Source organism: Entelurus aequoreus, linkage group LG04 (assembly GCF_033978785.1).
Source record: "Entelurus aequoreus isolate RoL-2023_Sb linkage group LG04, RoL_Eaeq_v1.1, whole genome shotgun sequence".
Lineage (NCBI taxonomy): Eukaryota > Metazoa > Chordata > Actinopteri > Syngnathiformes > Syngnathidae > Entelurus > Entelurus aequoreus.
In genome coordinates, this window is record NC_084734.1 from 50,089,987 (window position 1) to 50,110,563 (window position 20,577).

The 20,577-nt window shown below is 40.3% G+C and overlaps 1 protein-coding gene across 1 annotated transcript; it reads right to left on the reverse strand.

Moving 5' to 3' along the window:
- Window positions 1-1,776: 1,776 nt before the first annotated feature.
- On the reverse strand, window positions 1,777-18,854 carry dll4 (delta-like 4 (Drosophila)). The gene is made up of 11 exons (XM_062045147.1): window positions 18,470-18,854; window positions 18,143-18,394; window positions 17,913-17,970; window positions 16,032-16,295; window positions 13,324-13,384; window positions 9,513-9,643; window positions 9,152-9,321; window positions 6,685-6,904; window positions 5,225-5,957; window positions 5,005-5,113; window positions 1,777-2,566 (listed from the first exon to the last, which is right to left on the reverse strand). The coding sequence occupies exons 1-11, from the start codon at window positions 18,515-18,517 to the stop codon at window positions 2,561-2,563; spliced, it is 2,052 nt and encodes a 683-aa protein (XP_061901131.1). The 5' UTR covers window positions 18,518-18,854; the 3' UTR covers window positions 1,777-2,560.
- Between the last annotated feature and the right edge of the window lie 1,723 nt (window positions 18,855-20,577).

A 20,577-nucleotide genomic window follows, 5' to 3' on the forward strand; every position in this document is an offset into this window, starting at 1 on the left:
TTCTATCACGTTAGCTCCGTAGCTAAAGTGCTTCGCCGATGTATTGTCGTGGAGATAAAAGTCACTGTGAATGTCCATTTCGCGTTCTCGACTCTCATTTTCAAGAGGATATAGTATCCGAGGTGGTTTAAAATACAAATCCGTGATCCACAATAGAAAAAGGAGAAAGTGTGGAATCCAATGAGCCCTTGTACCTAAGTTACGGTCAGAGCGAAAAAAGATACGTCCTGCACTGCACTCTAGTCCTTCACTCTCACGTTCCTCACTCACGAGTCTTTCATTCTCGCTCAAATTAATGGGGTAATCGTCGCTTTCTCGGTCCGAATCGCTCTCGCTGCTGGTGTAAACAATGGGGAAATGTGAGGAGCCTTTCAACCTGCGACGTCACGCTACTTCCGGTACAGGCAAGGCTTTTTTTATCAGCGACCAAAAGTTGCGAACTTTATCGTCAATGTTCTCTAGTAAATCCTTTCAGCAAAAATATGGCAATATCGAGAAATGATCAAGTATGACACATAGAATGGATCTGCTATCCCCGTTTGAATAAAACAATTTCATTTCAGTAGGCCTTTAACACAGCTTTCACACACACAGTTATAAACACTTCTAATGCTCCTAAAACACTTAATACACTCTAAAACCTGCATAATCTTAGCATGAAGAGTTGATTAGATACTCAAATTGCAATGTACTCAAATATACTTAAAATGATACAAAAGAAATCTGCTATGCACTCGTGAACCTCGAATTGGTGAGGGAATACTGTGTAATGTTCTGTTGGATAATAACGTTTCTGTTGTGTAGTTTTACAGTTAATTCCAATTGATTTGATTAGTTTTCCTGCTCCTTTCCCCTCTGTCCCCATTAAAAACAAGGACACGGGCCAACAGGATGCGCGTGAGGGGAAAAAGTCCATTCCAAACAGTCGGGATGCTGCTGATTAGCGGGTGTTATTTGTCGCGTGATGTCTGTTAATTGGAGGCAGGAGAGGACTTTTGAGGAAGCGGATGTCCAGGATGAAGACTTAACACGACTCTGAGGGATGAGGGATGAGGGATGACCCCCCCCCCAACAAAATGGGGATGTTGTTATTATTTTTGAAGGATTTATGGCACTGCCTCCCATCTGGTCTAAAAAGCCCAGCCCCTTTGCCCTTCCCCTCTGGTGAGGTGACACCCCCAGTGCCAGGCCCCTCTCCTGGCTTTGTTTACCCCCGAGTGGGTGGTACTGAAACGGGTAGTGAAATATCGCTCTTAACCTTGGAGGGGGAGGCCGGCAGTTGGGGAGTGTGCACGCGTGTTATTTTATGGCTGGCATATGCTGCTGTTTTTTTTAATGGGCCCCCCTTGCGGCATCTGTTTTTATGGTGACGCGTGCGTGAGAGCATTATGAGAAGTGCTGGTGGGACTACCACCCTTTCTTTCTCTGGCCCCCCAGTGCCTGAGCTTGTTTCATCATTTCCAGCTCGAGGGGGTGCGGTATCCGTGGAAACGGATTTGAATTTCAAGCCAATTTGAGAGGCCGAGGGGGGGGGGGGATAATACACGGTGGGATAAGAGCCAAAGGCGTTTCGAGGAATGACTTAAAGTGGTGATGATGTCTGAAAACATTCAGCTGGGATTCATTTTCACAAGCCAGGTCGCATTTGTCCAATCTGGGCTGACATTAAAAGAGATCCTCCAGAGAAAAGCAGTAAATACAAAACATGTGATCATCATTTCTGGTCCTTTTCTTTTTTTTTGGAAAAAAACCCAACATATTTTACCGATCAAAACTTTTTCACAAAAAGTTTATTCCTCAGAAGTTTGGTCCTTATAAATATGCAATATATACAAAATAATATTATAAAACATACAAATAGCAAAGTTTCATATTTAAATTAAACTCTGGAAATAATCACTTTAAAAAAACAAGAGTAGTTCTGTGGTTGTGAAATTTGTCTTAGGCAGGCAATGTTTGTGTTGCATAGAAAACCTTCTATGCATACTTTCTCCAAATTGACTCCTTGAACCCTTTTTTTTGTAGTGCAAACAATCCAAGAGGAGACAAAAGGGCACAAATGAACCACACTTCCCACTCTTAAGGCTTCTAGTGAACTTGGGCTGCATGTCATCTTCATTCTTGCAGACGACGCTTCAGACATTCATTACTCTCAGTGTTTGTGACGTAGAATTGTGGCTCTCCATCCTAGGTCTTTTTGCATAGAAGGTGGCTGGAGCGCTTGGATGTTTTATTTGGGGAAGAAGTTGGGTTGGATTTTTCATAACGGCATCAAAAAAATCTCAGGCAACTTTCACTGATTGGTTGGCTGGTAAGAGTGATTATCACACAAGGCCAGGAAACGAGCGGCGGGAAAATCCACATTCACCTCCTATGGACAAGTCCAGGAGATAAGTTCATGTTCTTCCACTGCTCACACCTTGTTGCAGGCTTAAGTGTTCCAGAGTGCAGCAGTGGACATTAAAAACCCTCAGGTCTTTTCTCCTCTGCATTTGTAAACAATCCAGAATGTCGAATTCTGCCTCGATTGTGTGTCTTCTTTCCTACGCCGCTCACAGTTTTAAACCTGCAGTTGGGAAAATAAGAGGACCGTGTCAGTCACAATTCAACACAACCTGTCAAAGCAAGTGTTTTTGGTGTCTTCATTTCTGTCTGTCATCACACCGTGACTGTGGTTTGAATTTTGTGATGATTGCTTCGAGTGTCTGAATGATGCAGACTGACGATCTGATGTTGGTCACATATACTGTACAGTCAGTCCCTCCGGGATTTTGCAATATTGTGATTGCACCAATTCATCCCAGCAAATTAAGGGCGGCCTCACAACTTTGTCAAAAGTCTGCAACTTCCCGCACATTTTGACCAATCACCGTAATTTTTGCCAATAGAATTCTGAGCAGCGTTAAAATGTGAGCATAAATGAATGTTTAAGATGGACAAACAATTTTCAAGTGTAAAACAAACAGAAAATGTCTGCAACATGTGGATGACAGAGCAGACAGAAAACAATAAGGAAGCCTTTGTTGGGGTTTCTTTCTGTAATTATAAATAATTATTACAATAATGATATAAAACATTATTGTTATAATAAATAATTAAAATACCACAGTATTTTGACAATGCGCTCAGGGTATGTTATTTTACTGCCATCTTGTGTTTACTTTGAAGTCTGTGGTAATAAACGAGTAAAACATCAATACAGAATTTGCTTTATTTTTGTTGAAATCCTGTGATTTCTTTTAGGTTTACGTTACGAGGAACACTTAAAACATTGATAACAAATTCATAAAATTACAAGTTAATAAAACAAGCCTTAAAACAGCGCATTGTTTTTCTGAAAAAGCTGCCCTTAATTTAGGCATTATAGGCCGCAACAAATAACAACAAAAAAAAGCCTGCAAAATCTCTGTACAATGTAAATGTCTTTACATTGAACCTATCCTCTTCAAGAGCAGTCGGCAGCAATCGTGCGGGGCCCTAGGACTAAATCCGGGTCATAGTTTAGTATCTGGGTCAGTGAAGCATCAATCTGTAGGCAACCCTAGGGAATATGGGAGTAAAGTGTTTTAAGGAGACAATCCGTTACTGGGATGGAGGAACCCTCCGGTTACTGGACAGCCCACCACACCGTCACAGAAAACATGTCAACTGCGATTAGAACTTAAATCTACGAGTCAAAGGTCCACCTGTTTATGCCTACATGGTTTGAACATTCAAACATTATTCAATGAGAATCAAAGCAGCATGTGCCAATAAAACAACACTGAAGAGAACCAAAAATCAGCCTCAATCAAAATCTAGTCTTCCTCTTCTAGAAACCACCACTCTAGAGTTGCCAGAAATTCGGTTTTGGTACAATCTTGTTCACAAACAAATAAACAAAAGGTGAGGAGCTAAGAATAAAATGTTGCATGCGTAGTGTAGAGCAAGTAACGCAGGCGCAAACAAGGAGTGTTGTGTTGTGACTTGTTGACACTATGTCACAGAGAGAACTTGTTTTTCTTTGTCATAGTTCTTTGTCCCGCCTATTATTAGTATCTTTTCATAGGATAGAGGCGATCATCTGGGCAATTGCATACTTTCTAAACAGGGATTATGCTAACATGGCAGTTTTATTAGAACCCTACCACAAGATGTCTTCTATAAAATGTAGCAGACGTATTCTGTCTTGACCCCAACCAACTTCAGCAAGAGACACAGGCTTTAATGTTAAGCTAGAAGGGATGGTCGCAAAAATCAGTTCCATAATGGCACCAATGCCGACGTAAACGGTAGTTCCCAGTCCGAAAAAGGAAGTAGATATCAATGCCTCATTTCAATGCTAAAAAAATGCCAACTCAGCCACCTACAATGAGTGATTGACGGTGATATTGTGTAAGTGTTAAGGCACATTTATTTTTATAAACATTTTTTTTACTTTATTGTCAACCATAACATGCCCACAGCAGCCCTAAGATACATGCACAGATCCTGGTCACAGTGAGCAAAGTACATTCACAAACCCCGGAAATGTGAGCATCAACATTGCCACACAAGCAAGTCGTTTATTGCACATTTTCTGTGTTGTCTTTTGCTGCAATAATTCTGACAAATTCTTTTGGATTTTAATTGATATTTAAATTACTAGTCAGTTCAACATAAACATCATCACATTTTGTCACAATAAAAAGGCCTTTTTTTAACAAAGATTTGTATTTTTTCCATTTCTTAAGTATTATTTCGGCCACTGTTTCAAAAGTACTTATCTGGTGCTTAACATGTAAACGATACCCTTCTCTACCTGTTGTGCTATATATTTATTTGCAATTGACACACTCAAAGGATTACAATGAATGCTCACATAGCAGTTTTATCATAAAGGGAAAACAATAGAAGAGATGAGCAATAGAACAGATGTTACCACTCTTCTCCCAACAGACTCAAGCTCTGCTTAATTCAGACCTATTTCAAACAGTCTCTTTCACCTCTTTTCCTGCTAATTTTCCAGACAGTGCCATGGCTTACCTCGGTGGCTATGACGCACTCCCTCCTCTCCTCGGCTATGACAAATACCGACTGGTACATGGAGTCTCTGGAGGAGCATATCGTTGATATTCTACACTCTGGCTTTTCACTGCAGACACAAATCATACGGCTTTAACACAAACAGGAAATACATCCATTTATGTGTCAACCGTATACAAACAACAGTAGGAGTTGCATAATCCAGTAGATATTTCCTTACCTGCACACTCTACTCAAGGGTCTTTTCTCTTCTAAACACTTGTCATAAATACGACTTATGTCCTCTTGTGACCGCTCGTCCTTAAACTCCTTAATTTTTGAGCTATAGGGGTCTAAGTGATAGTTTTTATGGATAAAGTTAGATTTTTCAGAGTCACAGTCCACCTCCAGGCTCATTTTCTGGTTGGTGTTTTTCAGCTGTGACGCCGTAATCAGGTTATCCCTCTGAGTGATGGACACGTTGTTCATGGTCTCTGTGTCGTCGCGCTGCCTTTGGGCCTGCCTGTGGATGTGCCTCAAGGCCAAGCCCACCATGCAAAGCAGGACCAGCAGCGCCACCAGCCCCACGGCTAGAGAAACCGCCGCCCACTGGAAGCCGTCTTGAATATCTCCTACTTGTGAAGTCACAGCGGCGAAGAATTCGCAGCTTGGACCGGTGAAACCATGGGGGCAGACGCAGGTCCCTGGGGTCTTGCCGGACCCACCAACGCCAGTACAAACACCACCGTTAAGGCAAGGATGAAGAGGGCATTCATTAAGGACTTTGTCGCAGTTGCGTCCGTTGTAGCCTTCAACACAGGCGCAAGTGTAGTCGTTGATTCGGTCTAGGCAGGTGCCGCCGTTGATGCATGGGTTGCCCGCACATTCGTTGATGTTGATCTCACAGTGCTGGCCAGTAAATCCTGCACGGCAGCTGCACATACGCATGCCACCATGGATCAGGCACTGACCACCTACAGGGGAAAGGAAGAGTCAGGTTAACAATTGTGAAGACACATGTTGGAAACGGGGGTACATAGGAGTCTCTTAAGGTATGGTTTAATGTGCCCCAGAACTAATTATTAGACTACTAAGTTTGTCTCATTTCTAAGACCAAAAAGATAAAAGGTACGTTCCCAAGCAGGAGCTTTTGTGGGTACCACCCCAGTTACACCCCATTGGTGGTGTCCCTTTTTGGCAAGACTTGCTACAAGATGTCCGACTGTGCCCAGCTCAACATTGCCGTTGTAGCTTGTATGAATTTGATACTCATTAGGTTACGGCTCTCTAGTTCTTTCACACCAAATTCTACAATTAGAAATATATAAATTGTTACCATTGGTATAGATAATTCAAGGGAACTCATTTGATTATATCTAATTATAGAGCATCCATGTAGTTTACAGTTTTCCAAATTTTACGGCTTCAGTTCACACATCTGCATCAAATCAGCACCATGGCTACAAAGCTGTGATTGCACAAAAAACAATTCCACCCGAGTCAAACAAGATATTTGTCCTCAGCTTTCATCAACAACCGCTGTGAGCTGCTGTGACATTTACAAGCTTCAGCTCCGAGCCGTTGACTGTTTATACGGAGGACAATGGACACCCAGTTCCCAGAAATTCCTGTTGTTCCGCACAGCTTCCAGTCGCAGGAATCTGAGGAGGGAGTGGGGTATCAGAAGGAGGAAGGTCGTACCATTAGCGCAGGGAAGCGACGTGCACTTGTCCACTCTCTTCTCGCAATTGAGTCCGGTGTAGCCGCGGGGACACTCGCACATGTAGCTCCGCCCGTTGTCTTTTTCCCAGCATTTGCCCCCGTGGAAGCAGGGCGAATCAGCACACGTCAGTAGGCTGTGCTCGCAGTGCGAACCCTCGAAGCCCTCTTGACACGCGCACATGTAGCCACTCTCCAGATTCTGGGGGGATACAGGTGAAACTTTAGACTTGGGACACATCCATAGAAACAAATTATGTAAACTTGTTCTTCCAGTGCAGAACATAATCTATTTGTTTGTTTTGGTAGCAGCACAGGTCACAGGTTTTGTTTGATCTTACGGTCGGAAACTCGGTGGACTGGATTACTTCTTGATCATGGTCTAGAATTCTGTCATTGTCCCAACTTGGTGAAGGTCTGCTAGTGTTTTGTCTAGTTTTATGTTCTAGTTTGCCTAATGTAGGTTTTCCATCCATGTACAAATTGTGTTTTAGGTCACTGAAAAGTAACTTTCTGGCGTTAGTAAACTTGTGCGAAAGCAAGACCAGAAAAACCTTGAAATTACTTAACCACATTTTTTGTGAACTTGGGGCCCGATTTACTAAAGGTTTGCAAGTACTAAAACACGTGCAAACTTGATAGCACAGACAAAGCTGATCTACTAAATGTGTGCAAAGTGGATTGAGTCTGTTAAGTGAGCAGAATAAGGGAAAGCATCCATTTTGTGTCTCTGTCTTCATAAATATGCAAAATATATGCTGATCATCAAAACCCTCACAATACTGGGAGGAGACGATGCACATTTATTTATTTAGCACGCACAATGCGATTTATCAACATTCATCATCGTTTTGCGAGCGCTATTTAGCCTTTTATGTATCACGTGTCAGAAGGACGTGCAAACTGACAGTTCCACACAGGGCTGCAGGATCAGTGCTTGCACTGCAAAGAGATGATGGACAGATGAGAATCCTCTGTTCCACGAGTATGTGTCAACATTTTGGACAGTCAGGAATAAAAAAAATTAGATACAGTATATCGTCTATTCAGCAATTTCCTTTTATTATTTTATAACTGCTGGTTGACTTATGGGGCTGATTAAAATGAGTTCATTTAAGTTTGGGTTTTGATGTGTGCTGACTTTAGGAAATATATTACTATAATATACCTCTCCAACATGATAAAACATATATTATTGTGCATTTTCTTACGTTTGAGTCATTCGCACAAATGCGCTGGTGATGCGATCCAAAGCTGCGCACAGAATTAAGTGTCAGGTGCATATGTTTCTGTTGTCTAGATTGCGATTAAAAAAAAGTGTTACAAATTATAGATGTGTGCTGCCGGTTCAACACATCGCACACAGGAGCATGATAACATGAATGTACAGACAATGACTGTCTGCTTGGTGAAAGCCCTGCATGCACGCAAAATTCTCATTTAAATAAGGCAGTCTGCACCACTTTTCAATTGCACATGCCATGTTAGTGTATCACATGAAACACACTTACCCACAGTACACACTATTTTATTTTTTGCACACGCTGTTTAGTGCGTGGTATTTGGATGTTCGTAAATAAGGCCCCTAGATGCTCTGTTGGGCAAGACACTTCACCCTTGGGTTGTGGTTAGGGCCTCGCATGGCAGCTCCCACCATCAGTGTGTGAGTATGTGTGAATGGGTGATGGTGGAAATAGTGTCAAAGCGCTTTGAGTACCTTGAAGGTAAAAAAACGCTGTACAAGTACAACCCATAACTCATTCTTCAATACTTCAAAGCAAGGTGTCGTATTATGCAATTGTTTATCAATTGGAACAACTCTGTGTAGAGTTTGCCTTTTCTCCCCATTCTTGTTTTTCTATACTCTATCTCCACCCACATTAGCAAAACATGTTTCTTAGTCAGCGGTGTGAATGGTCATTTGTCTACATGTGCCATCTGATTGACTGGTACACCCTATTTTAATTTTTCCTGAGGGAACTCTCCTAAAGGAATCAATAAAGTACTATCTATCTATCTATCCATCCATCCATCCATCCATCCATATATATATCTATCTATCTATCTATCTATCTATCTATCTATCTATCTATCTATCTATCTATCTATCTATCTATCTATCTATCTATCTATCTATCTATCTATCTATCTATCTATCTATCTATCTATCTATTCCAGGGTGTGCCCTGTCACTCGCACAAAGTCAGCTGGGATAGGCACCAGCTCACTCACGACCATAATGTGGACAAGTAGTATAGAAAATAGAAGAATGGACAACTTCAGTTCTAGAAATGACTTTTTTCTGTCTTGATATAACTTAAAATATGGTTAAGTGTTCAGGCACCACCGCCTGTTGTGGTATACAGTCGACAGCCTTGCAATGGTTTTTATTTTACACTTTGACGAAAAGAGAGCCTTTTGTGTGCAAACATGAATGAAAAGGACTTACTGTGCATATCGCTCCATTCCTGCAGGGGTTGCTGTCACACTCCTGCATCTCCAGCTCACAGTTGACCCCCGTGAACCCTGGCAGGCATGTGCACGTGTAGCTGCCCTGGCCTGTGTTCATACAGGTTGCACCGTTGACACAGGGATGGTGATGCGTGCAGAAATTTAAGTCTTGCAAAACAATAAGAAGGAGAGGTTTGAGTGTTTGTTTGCAGTTAGAAAGAAAGTTATCCATCCTGAATACGTGTAATTAAGTGAGAGGACGCTCCAGGCGGAAATTGAACTAATGCACTTCCGGTAATCCAACTAATAAGACGGGGCTGGCAACATAAGGGGGGTCTTTAAAACTGCACTGTCCTTACCTTGGTCACACAATAAGCCACCCCAGCCCTCCTGACAGTTGCACTGCCATGGCAGCTGGCAGGTGCCGTGCTTGCAGGCTGGGTACTTCTTACACTCGTCACAGAAGGTGCCCTGCCAGCCGTCTCTGCACCTGTAGGGTGCAACAAAATGCACTCTGTCATACTCCAGTCTTTAATGTGCTTCTGTTATCTATTTGACTTTATGATTTGTTTTTCACAGTTGTGTGTTGAAAAGTCCACCAACCAGCTGACTCTCACTCGCCAAAGCACTCGGTACAGCTGCACAATCTAATACAAGCTGTACTAGATCACACTCAGCGGTGACTGCTTAATTTAGCTACACAACAAGTTATACATCTGGGGTTCCAAAACTACGGCCCGCCAGCATCACGTAATCAGGCCCGCGTGACGTCCCAAGTTAAAAATAAATTGAAAAAAATAATCTGTCCCGTTCAGCCGCTCAGGCAAATAATATTGTTTATGTAGATGCCCAAATATGCTGTACAGATTTAATTTACATTTAAGTATGGTATACTTCCCTTGTTGCCTTATTTGTTTTTGACTTTATTAAATGTTTGGATATATTTAGTTTTTGGCGCAGCCGAAGGGGATAGAAAAAAAATAAGGGACATATATATATCTCAGTATATACATATTGTCAAGTGATTATTTTTTGAATCAGATTAATCCCACTCTTGAGTTATTACTCTCTTGCATATTTCAAATTTGGTTATATGAACACAAATGCAATTTTGTTGTCAAAATGTAATCAAGAGCACATTTTGAAAGCATTTGCAATAATATTGCAAACAAGGTACAGATAGTAAACACACTCCTAAATGTGCAGTACGGAACTTAGATCTACATTTACTCTTCTTTTAAAAAAGAAAAAGACACATCACAGAATCATATGTGCATCCTTTAGATCAGGGGTGTCAAACGTACGGCCTGAGGGACGGATCAGGCGCGAGAAAAGGTTTTATCCAGCCTGCGAGATGAGTTTCCTAAGTATAAAAATTAACCTGAAATTTTTGAATGAAACAGCTGTTCTAAATGTGTCCACTGGATGTTGCAATAGCAATTCCTTGTATCTTTGTAGATGATGCTACATTTGTACAAAATAAACCACATGATGTTAGTACATCAGTCGAGGAAAATGATCAAACTACATAAATAAATTACTGTAATTTGATTTTGATTTAATTTTTTTATTTTGACAGATTGAAAATTAACCCCAATGAGTTGACTGATTAACATTATCACATAATTTATTCAGAAAATATAAATAACGACAAATAAAGAGAGAATACTATTTACTGCAACAAGTAAGTGTAAAAAAACCCAAACAACATTATGATTTGTACAATTTCAGAATGTGCTTGTTCTATTTTTAAACAAAGAAACCAATCTGAAGTTGTCTTTATTTTTAAGTTATCGTGCCATGATTTTACCAGTCCGGCCCACTTGGGATTTTTCTCCATGTGGCCCCCCATCTAAAATGATTTTGACACCCTGCTTTAGATGCAATAAAAATAAGCTGAGTCAATTACACATCTTGAATAGATTGTATTTTACACCCTGTCAGTTGTTTAAAATGGGTACAGTATATAGCAAGTTATGTATAAAGGGTCTGGCAGCTGAAGGAACTCTAATTCATATCCTGTGGGAAGATTAGTGATTAAAGAGTTGTGGTCTGTTGTGAGAATTGTCTTGGTTATCCGTTCTAGGCCACCGTGGGTCACGTGAGGTGCGTCACCAGACCTGCTAATGTAAGCCAAGTTAGTATTTTCGTGTGTTAAACTGCAGGCGGCTGAGGGAGTCGTGTCTGAACAAGCTCAGCTTCCTCATTAACATGACACAATGTCACAGTTAAGGACTACACCCCCACAGTCGCCAAAGTTTGTGCCCCCAAAAACTCACATTTGCCGTATGAAAGCGCTTATCACGCTTTCAAACCTTACAAGACCTCTTGTATGCAATTTGAAAGCTGTAGCCGAAGAAAAGAAAAACAAGTTCTATCGGATTGTGTTGAAGTGAAATTGGCCGCCTCTCCTCACTCATCTTAGAACGTTGTGACAATAGGCGACGACTTCCGGGATCATGTGCGATCATTACAAAGGGTGTGATTAATTTTGATTTATTTATTTTAACGCGATCATTTTTTGTATTAATCACATGCTGTATACACATACTGTGTGTGTCTATACATATATATATATATATATTGATACAAGTGGGGATCAGTGTTTGTGATTAAGCATTAATCGGCAATTGCAATCACATACTTTTTCAAAATAATTGTCCAATACTGATCGGTGGCTGATCAATCGGCACATTGATAGTTTTATTACAGTATACTTGTGTTAACAGCACATAGGCTAACATAACTGCACCCATATATTCAGTAAATCACTCATAACACATGTATTCAATACTAACAGCTACAAGTTTAGTGTTTTTTGCAGTTGACGTTTGAGTTTTGTGTAACTTGGCTATTTCTTTCCAAAATATGTATCTCTGACAAAGTAAATACACCAAAAACTAAACATTCACTGCAGAGGATGCTGGTTCCCAGGGTTTTTTTTGAACAGGTGACACTGGTATGCCTCAATTCCCAATTTACATTTCTCATTAGAACATCAAATGCTATTATGGTCTGCAGAACTTTACTATGCTGAGTGTGTGGAGACGTGGGAGCGGCTTAATGATGAGGATGATGACAATGCTGCCCTGGCATTCGAAAGGGTTTTAACCTCATTCTGTTGGGTAATGATGGATTTGTGTGTCTCAAAAAGAGGGCAACAATATGATACAGCTAAGAATTTGTCAGGCGTCCAGTGACAGGAGGCAGAGTATTCAATGACGTTCTTTTTATTATAATGGGGGCGCAAAAGCAGATTACATAACCTTTCTGTACACTGTAAACGCAACAATAGTAATTTTTAGAGTAAAAAAACAGGCAGATCAGTCGCCAAAATTTTCAGGTAAAAAAAATAGTGTTACCGTTTTTCAATTTACAGTAATTCTGTGGAAAACCACCATCAATTTTACAATAAAATTCTGGCGACTCAGGTGACTTTTTTTTTACCGTAAAATTTACAGTTTGTTTTACAGTATTATTCACTGTAAAGATAATTAGGATATAAGACATGAGGTACACCTACATTTTAGGACAGGGGTGTCCAAAGATATTTTTTATATGGCCGAAGACACATTCTAAGTATGCTGTGACAAAAAAACCCCATAAAAGGTGGAATAAAAGAGCAAACAGTTGTAATGTAATGAGAAAATGTTGAAATGTTAATCACACAGAACTGACAATGTACATGTTGTATTGGTTTTGAAAGTGAAAACTATCAAAATGGCCCAGCATCATTTGATTCCAAAGTCTGCGGCCCTTAGTGGAAAAAGATTGGACAAACGATAACCACGTGCGGACAAAATCAAGAATGTGGGGGGCTACTTTGTTTAGTAACCACGCTAATCCCAGTCCAATGTAGGTCAAAATATGTAAAGCGCTGCAATATACATTTCAAGAAGAAAAACAGCCTACAGCTCTGATTTGAGTAATAGTAAAAAGCAACGTTAAAATATTCTTTAAATATGCCTCGGGCCAATAAAAAAAAAAGAGTAGTGTGCTGCAAATGGCCGCCAGACCACACTTTATTTAAGTCAGTTACATATTCTGCATCATAATGTTTTTGAAAGTGGTGATTGTTTTGTTCCTAAATAAGGAGTAATAACATTTGGATGCTGTGCTCATCAGATTGTGTGGGTGCACGGTACCTAATAATATGACCTGTTTACTTACACACACTCGCCAGGCTTGGAGCAGTTGCCGTTCCTCTCGCTGCAGCCTTCCAGACAGATCGCTGCAGGGCAAATAAATGAAATAATCCATCAAAATGCATCTCTTATTGCATGCGAAATATCGCAAGAGCAAATTTTGAATGGCTAAGGGTGTTGTCTTTATAAATAACACAGCAGGATTGTTTCCTGCATCAAACTGAGGCCTCACTTTTCCACTCCTTTATGAAGGGGGGCACGGGGGTGTTGTTTGTGCTGGTGAATTCAAACATTACAGCAGCGGCTGACGGTAACGCAGCCAGTTTAGCCCGCAACAGATGCTCGCTCTCAATAGCAGACAGCTGTCACTATTGTTGTTTTTGTCGCTCCTGCCGCCATATTTGCAGCTGCTGCTGCTAGCACCACGCACGCACATGCTCACTCTGCGGCGCGTGGCGGGATAATAGCAGCGTGATTAACCTTGGCGTGTGCGGCACGCGCGCAAACTCTTAGCAATGCGCGTGCACCCAACCCCCGCCTCTTCCCAGGGATTGGGTTACAGTGCACGAGCGATCCAGTATTGTGGTAAATAATGCAGTAGTATCAGGTAAAAGCACACCTGTCCTTTCCAAATGTCCAACACACGCAAAAGCTTGGAACCTCCAACTGCTCTCATTCAAACTTTTTACTCATGTATGTATGTATGCTCCAGTCACTCATGAAGGATGATTCTCATAATTGCAGCATATGTTTGGAATTTTGCTCGAAATAGAGGCAAGTTCATTTCTCTTTGACCACTAAATAGCATGGATGACAGACCTATTGTCGCCCGTGGCGTGCGTATATCCAACACATGGTAGTGATTACTCTCTGGGCACCACTCTTTGATTAATTTGATGCTGTAGAAAAAGGGGGGACCCTCAAGAGTAGTGTTGGGGGTGGGTGACAAATGGCATTGGGCCTCCAGGTTTTCCCGTTCCCTCCTTTTTGGGTGCGACGGCCTAAATATAACTACGGACAACAGAAAGTAAAAAGAAAAACATATCCCCTTTTTGTGACCTGAATAAAAAAAGATTTCGGTAATGATAAGTTGTATTTATTAACTTCTTTACTTCCGATACGATATCTATATTGGAGCCTTGAGTGTTTGCCGATATTGATCCGATATGATATCAACAAGAATACATACTTTTATTTTTTTGTAGTGTGAAATGATAGAAAAGGTTTGATCAAGTTAAATTAGTCAAACAGAATAATGGTAGATATGAACAACATTAACCTATTTATTATTAATCATCTGCAATGGACTTATGCTGTCTTTAATTTGAAGGTGATTGGCCACAATAATTCATGAGGTTAAGCTCATGATGCAGTTAATTGAATGATGCGGACAGGTTTGTTACTGGACACTTTCTAAAACGCTTCTGCCTTGGACACTTTGTATGTGTAAGTAATATGAAACTATAATTATTGTATTATTTTTTTATATTGACAAAAGTGCCGTTTTAGACTGCAATATTGTTCAATTAAGGACACTGATTACGTATGTCGAGCTCCTAGTAGCCTATAGCCTGCACATTTGCTTTTTGTAAATGACGTGACTAAAATACAAGAAAAGACCAACCTTGTTTGCTTATTGGATGTAGTATTGTTGTTCCCTTGCCACTTCGCAGTTCACATACTGCGGTCAGAGTGCATCGTGGATTTTAAAACAAGGGTCACTCAAAAAATCTTTGAATTAATCTGTTGATTTAAATATATATATTTTTTCAGGGTATACAGGTGGAATTTGTGCATTAAATATTGGAAAAATATTCTTCCCCAACATGTCTTGTTAAAGCAAGTAAAATACATCTCGCATCGAAGACTATTTCTCCAACAAATCATACACTGCAGTGCAAGCTCATTTTTGGAGACAGCATAACGTATGCAAGTTTGCCTTTTACAATGCAGAGTGACCATTTGGAGCATATTTTGTCAGGAATTTTATGCAAAATGACAAAGATAACTGGAATTTGGGTAATGATAATACACACACTGAAGTTTAAAATCAGCAAATTTCAAGAGATTTGTAGGAGTAAATACATTTTTCATGGGTTCTGGTTTTTGGGGTCACTATGTAACATTGAGAGTTGAGTACCCATTGAAGTTTTCATGTTGAATTTACGGAGCTGTTAGAGTGTATGAAATGTTTTAAGAGCATAGGAAGTATTTACAAGAGTGTGTGATGGATGTGTGGAGGGTTTGTAAATACATTGCATGCATATATTATTTATATAATATCATTCAAATAAAAACCGTCCCTACTTTGTGGCAATTCAACACCCGCGATAATAGAGGGAACGCTGTAATAACAAAAAAATGAAACCAAGACTTTGAGGCATTACTATGAAGTCAAAACTAAGACCAAGGCAGGATTGTTAGACCAAAACTGGTTTAAGGTTTAAAAAATAAAGTTTGTAGAAAACTGCAAAAATGTGTTTGTTGCAGAAATATCGCAGGTAAAAGTCGATTCGCAGTCATCATATCCGAAATTAAAGATAAGACTGAGGTAAAATACAAACAATTCCTAGATGAGATAATTCAAAAATACTGACCCTGGGTCACAAAGTAAAGGACAACTCTAAACTCACTCTGACTTTTCACTAGCACAAGTCCACGATAACACCAAGAAAACAAAAGTAACAAAAGTACCAGTAGAAAGAATTACAGAAGTACTCGCTGATCTCTTACGTTCTTCACAGTATTTCCCCTTCCACCCAGGCAGACAGGTGAGTTGTCCATCTCTTGTGCAGGTGTAGTGTCCGAATCGGTCGTCCCTGGGCGTGCATTTCTTAGAGCAGCTCTCCCCGTAGTAGCTGTCGTTGCAGACGAAGCGGTAGGAATACCTCAGCTCCGTCTGCTCGGCCATCTGTGTATCCTGAGACCAGTCGGTGCTGACACTCAGTTGTCTTTGGATCGCGAAAATGCTGATTAACAAGTCCTGGTTGTCGCTGTCTGAAAATGGAAAAGGGGTTGGAATGAGTTGTGGTTCTGTTAGAGACATCATTTTGAAGGTAAGTTAGTTGTTTTTGGACTCTTCAACAGTTTCTACCTTTGTTACAGAACCACCACAATACAAAAAAATGTGCAAATTATTGTACCCTTAAAAGGTACAATGAATTCAAAAATAGTACAACAAAGCTATTCAACTTGCAATCTGGGGGCAAAGTCTAGCCCAGCAATGACACCCTACCGGCCCACGAGTTCAGTTTAAAACTCGGGAGACAAACATTTTTGTAGCAAATTCCTAAAAACACGAGAGTAGTCTTGTTGTATAGAGGAACATGGTGCACTGTAAACACATTGGCAGATCTTTGCATTGACATTTAACCTTGCTAGCAAACCGAAGAAAACACTGGGGGCCAAACTTGTGATTTGCACAAATGAGGAGTTCCTCAAGGTACCCATTTCAGTCCTCTCCTTGTTAGCGGTTACATTTGTTTCCGTAATGTGATTTATGTAGCTAAGGTGTTGCTGTAGCTTCTTTACTTCAGTCAGAAGTTATTTGTTCAACTTCTTTAGTTATATTAGTAGTGTTCCTCAAGGTTCCATTTTAGGTTCTTTCTTTTTCATTATTTGGCTATTCAACTGGTAGCCCACGAGTTCACTTCAAAACTTGTGAGACTCACATTTTTTGCAGCAGATTCCCAAAATGCTGTCATACAAATTATCTTTGACTATATTTTTTGCAAAAGGTCCTTAAAACAGCAGAGTGCTCCTGTAAATAGAGCACAATCAAATGTCTACTGTAAAAGACGCTAGTTCTCCTTTATATTAAAAAATAAAAAAAATACTGAAGGGAGAAGTCCAGACCCCGGTCCTTAGCTTTCTGGTAATGTGGCCCCCAAAACAATGTAGTTGCCTTTCCCTGCAGTACAATCATTGTACCCTTAAAAGATACAATCATAGTACAATTATTGAAATCGTTGTACCTCTTACAGGTACAACGATTTCAATAATTGTACAATGATTAAAGGTACAATGATTTCCTTACTTCCCATGTGAGCGTATCATAAATTGTGGGACTTTCAAACGTCACCTCATTCCACTTGACTAATCTGCCCAGTGGCAAGCTGCATCCCTTATCACATCCTATACAGCCCAGATGAAAGATAAACTCAGGTTTAAATTTCCTCTTTCTTTTCCGTCGGCAAAAACATTCCCAGGCCCTGGTCCCGTCTTCCAAAAGGGCGGAACAGAGTAAGGTGTAAAATACAGGAAGATGCAGTCAGGGCTTCTTGGCAGCCTCTGCATATTCTCACCAAAGCCCACGACTCGTTCCCACGCCAAAAATAAACCGCAGGAAGTTCAATTGTGTTGAGCACAAGAATGAAGAAGGTGTCTATGAGTTCACAACAAAAAGCTTAAATAGATGTCCGCATGTGTGAAAAGTAAGGAGAAGATTCCAAAAAGTGTTCATGAACTCTTCAATATCTGCTTTTACTGGTTTCAAACTAATTACAATTAAAAAAAGGCTAAATTTGACTTTTTAGAAGATGGAATCCTTCTTTAGAAAGTGTTAGCGCGCACCCAGAGTTCCCTCTTGTGGCCAAAGTTAAGCACTGCACTTACCTACAGGTAGATTTCCATGAGCAGAGTGCCAGGCTTCAATGATTAAAGAAAATGAGCCCTAAAGAGAGAAACAAAGAGAGGGTTTTTTGTACCTCATAATAAAACAATCATTTTTGTCAATAATTAGTTTATTATAACTGCAAGGCTTCTGAGTGCAATGAATAACACCCAATAGGATGATAGGAACCAAAATAAAGCCTACAATAAGTAATTCAAGTCAGTCCTCTTACCGGCCATCCAAAGTTGAATGGGATCTGGATGGGACCAGGGGGTGTGCCACTGAAGGAGTTGGAGCCCAGCACTGCAGTCCTGGTACTCCCAAAAATGCAGTCCCCTGGCGAGACCACAGCCTGGTAGTTCTTCAGACAAATCCTAAAATAAGTCCTGCAGCTGGTGGGCTTGCACGCTTTGCCATTGGCCAGCAGACCCTTGTGGTTCTTAAAATCATGGAGGTGCAGCTCAAAAACACCCGAGGCAAAAACCTACAAGATATAGATATAGAAAATGTTATTAAAAAAAAAATAGTAAAGAAGCTCAGTCCTTTCTTTCAATCATACCTGTACTATGATGCTGAATGCAAAGGTGAAGGTGACCCAAGCTGCCATCCTTCTGCAGCCAATATGACACCTCCCCCCCACAAAATTTTATTCCAAAGGTAAAATAAAATGAATTGAAATATAAAAAGAGAATAAATCCTTCAAAATTCACACTCCTGCAGCTCCTGATGTCTCAAAAGTTATCCAAATGTGACAACATATCCAAGCAGCTCGGCCCCCCTCCGCCTCCTGCAGCCCCCCTTCGCATGGCACTGTACTCCACAGGCGTGCACGTCTCCGCTGCAGCGTGTACGCGGGGCGTCTTGTTGTACTTTTTTTGTTCCCTCCCAAAATATTGTTGGAGTTCACGTTGTGTCCACGGAGCTCTCCTCTTTAATGGGAGCCACGGCTGGCGGCCCCCCTTATTTATAGACTCGCACCAGACAACTCATTACGTCAACTGCCAATCACCACAGCCCAGGACCACGCCCACTCTACGTTTTTTTTGTCTCTTACATATTCAGCCTCCTCCTTCCCCGTGAACCCAACTGCAAATATGCTCATTAAATATGTGCACACTGCGTCATCTATTATCTTCTTTTTTTTTGTTTCTTATGCGCAAAGTTATGGTTTTAAATGTGGTTATCTTTAAGGTTTTAGTTTATTTCGAACATGCATACAGTTTCAATATGGTACAACACATATTTCCAATTAAATTCTCATTACACGCCTATTTAATCAGAACGCTTTTCCAATTCACAGCCATTTCTTACAAATGTATTGTTCACTTCCTCTGCTCAATTTGTAACACACACAAATTGAATAAATAATCGAAAACATAAGATTGGTGGATGTAGACTATTATAAAAATGATTTAGCTAAACATTTCTATAATAATACAAACATTTGATTTAGAGAATATTAAACTGATTAAATGCATAAAAATGCATGCAATATTTCTTGAGGTACCGGTAAATATATTGCATTTATTGTTTTCAATTTAATCAATCAAGTACATTTATGATTATGTCACGGCCAGGGCGCATTGGAATGCACCTTCATCCTGGCGCTCTGCTGGTCGCACCTCGGGACACGCCCACAGCCGCGCACATCCAGGGACTCGCCGCACGTGTCTCCGCCCTGCAGCAGCCGCTGGCTGCAATCATTCACCGGCAATCAGCACACCTGCCTGTAATGAAGGAGCTGCCTTCATAAGCCTGCACAACCTGGCATGCCGGGCCGGAATATAGTCTTCTGTACCGTAAGCCGATACCCAGCTTTATGCTCGCTCTCTGTCCTGATCTCTCCGTGTTCCCCCGTGTTTCATTGTTCTTCCTTGTCTTTCCAGCGTCTGCCCTTGTTCCTGTGTTGGCGAGCTGTGCGTCTCGTCACCTTTTTGTCCCATTGGGACTGCCCTTTTTTTTGATTCTCGACCCCCTCGCATGGACTCGGACTCTGACGCTTTTCTCTCGCCCGGATCACCTGCCTGTCCCATGGACTTCCGTGTTCCTTCGCTCTCGTTCAACATTTACGGTAACACGCAACAGCTAATCTACACACATAGTCTTACACCATACACTCTTGGATTTTGTCACACTCCATTTCCTTAGTTTATATTATATTGTTTGATTACTATATATATATGGTGAATATATATAATAAATCATTGAACATTACATCCCTCTGGTGTCAGTTGCCGTCATCTGCCTCAGCAAACCATAACAGATTATCCCCTTTTAAATGTGTTGTGATGACAAATTCAATCCCACAATAAATTGGCTATCAAATTTGCTCATTTACAGCATAAACGTATATAGACATACATACTGTACCTACATATATATATATATATATATATATATATATATATATATATATATATATATATATATATATATATATATATATATATATATATATATATATATATATACATACATATAATTTTAGCTACCATGTGTTTACATATATACATATTATTACATATATGTGTATATATACACACACATACATATATGTCTATGTAGTTATATATATATATATTTCTAGCTACCTTGTGTTTACATATATACATATTACATATACACTGTATATGTATATATACACACACATACATATATGTTTATGTA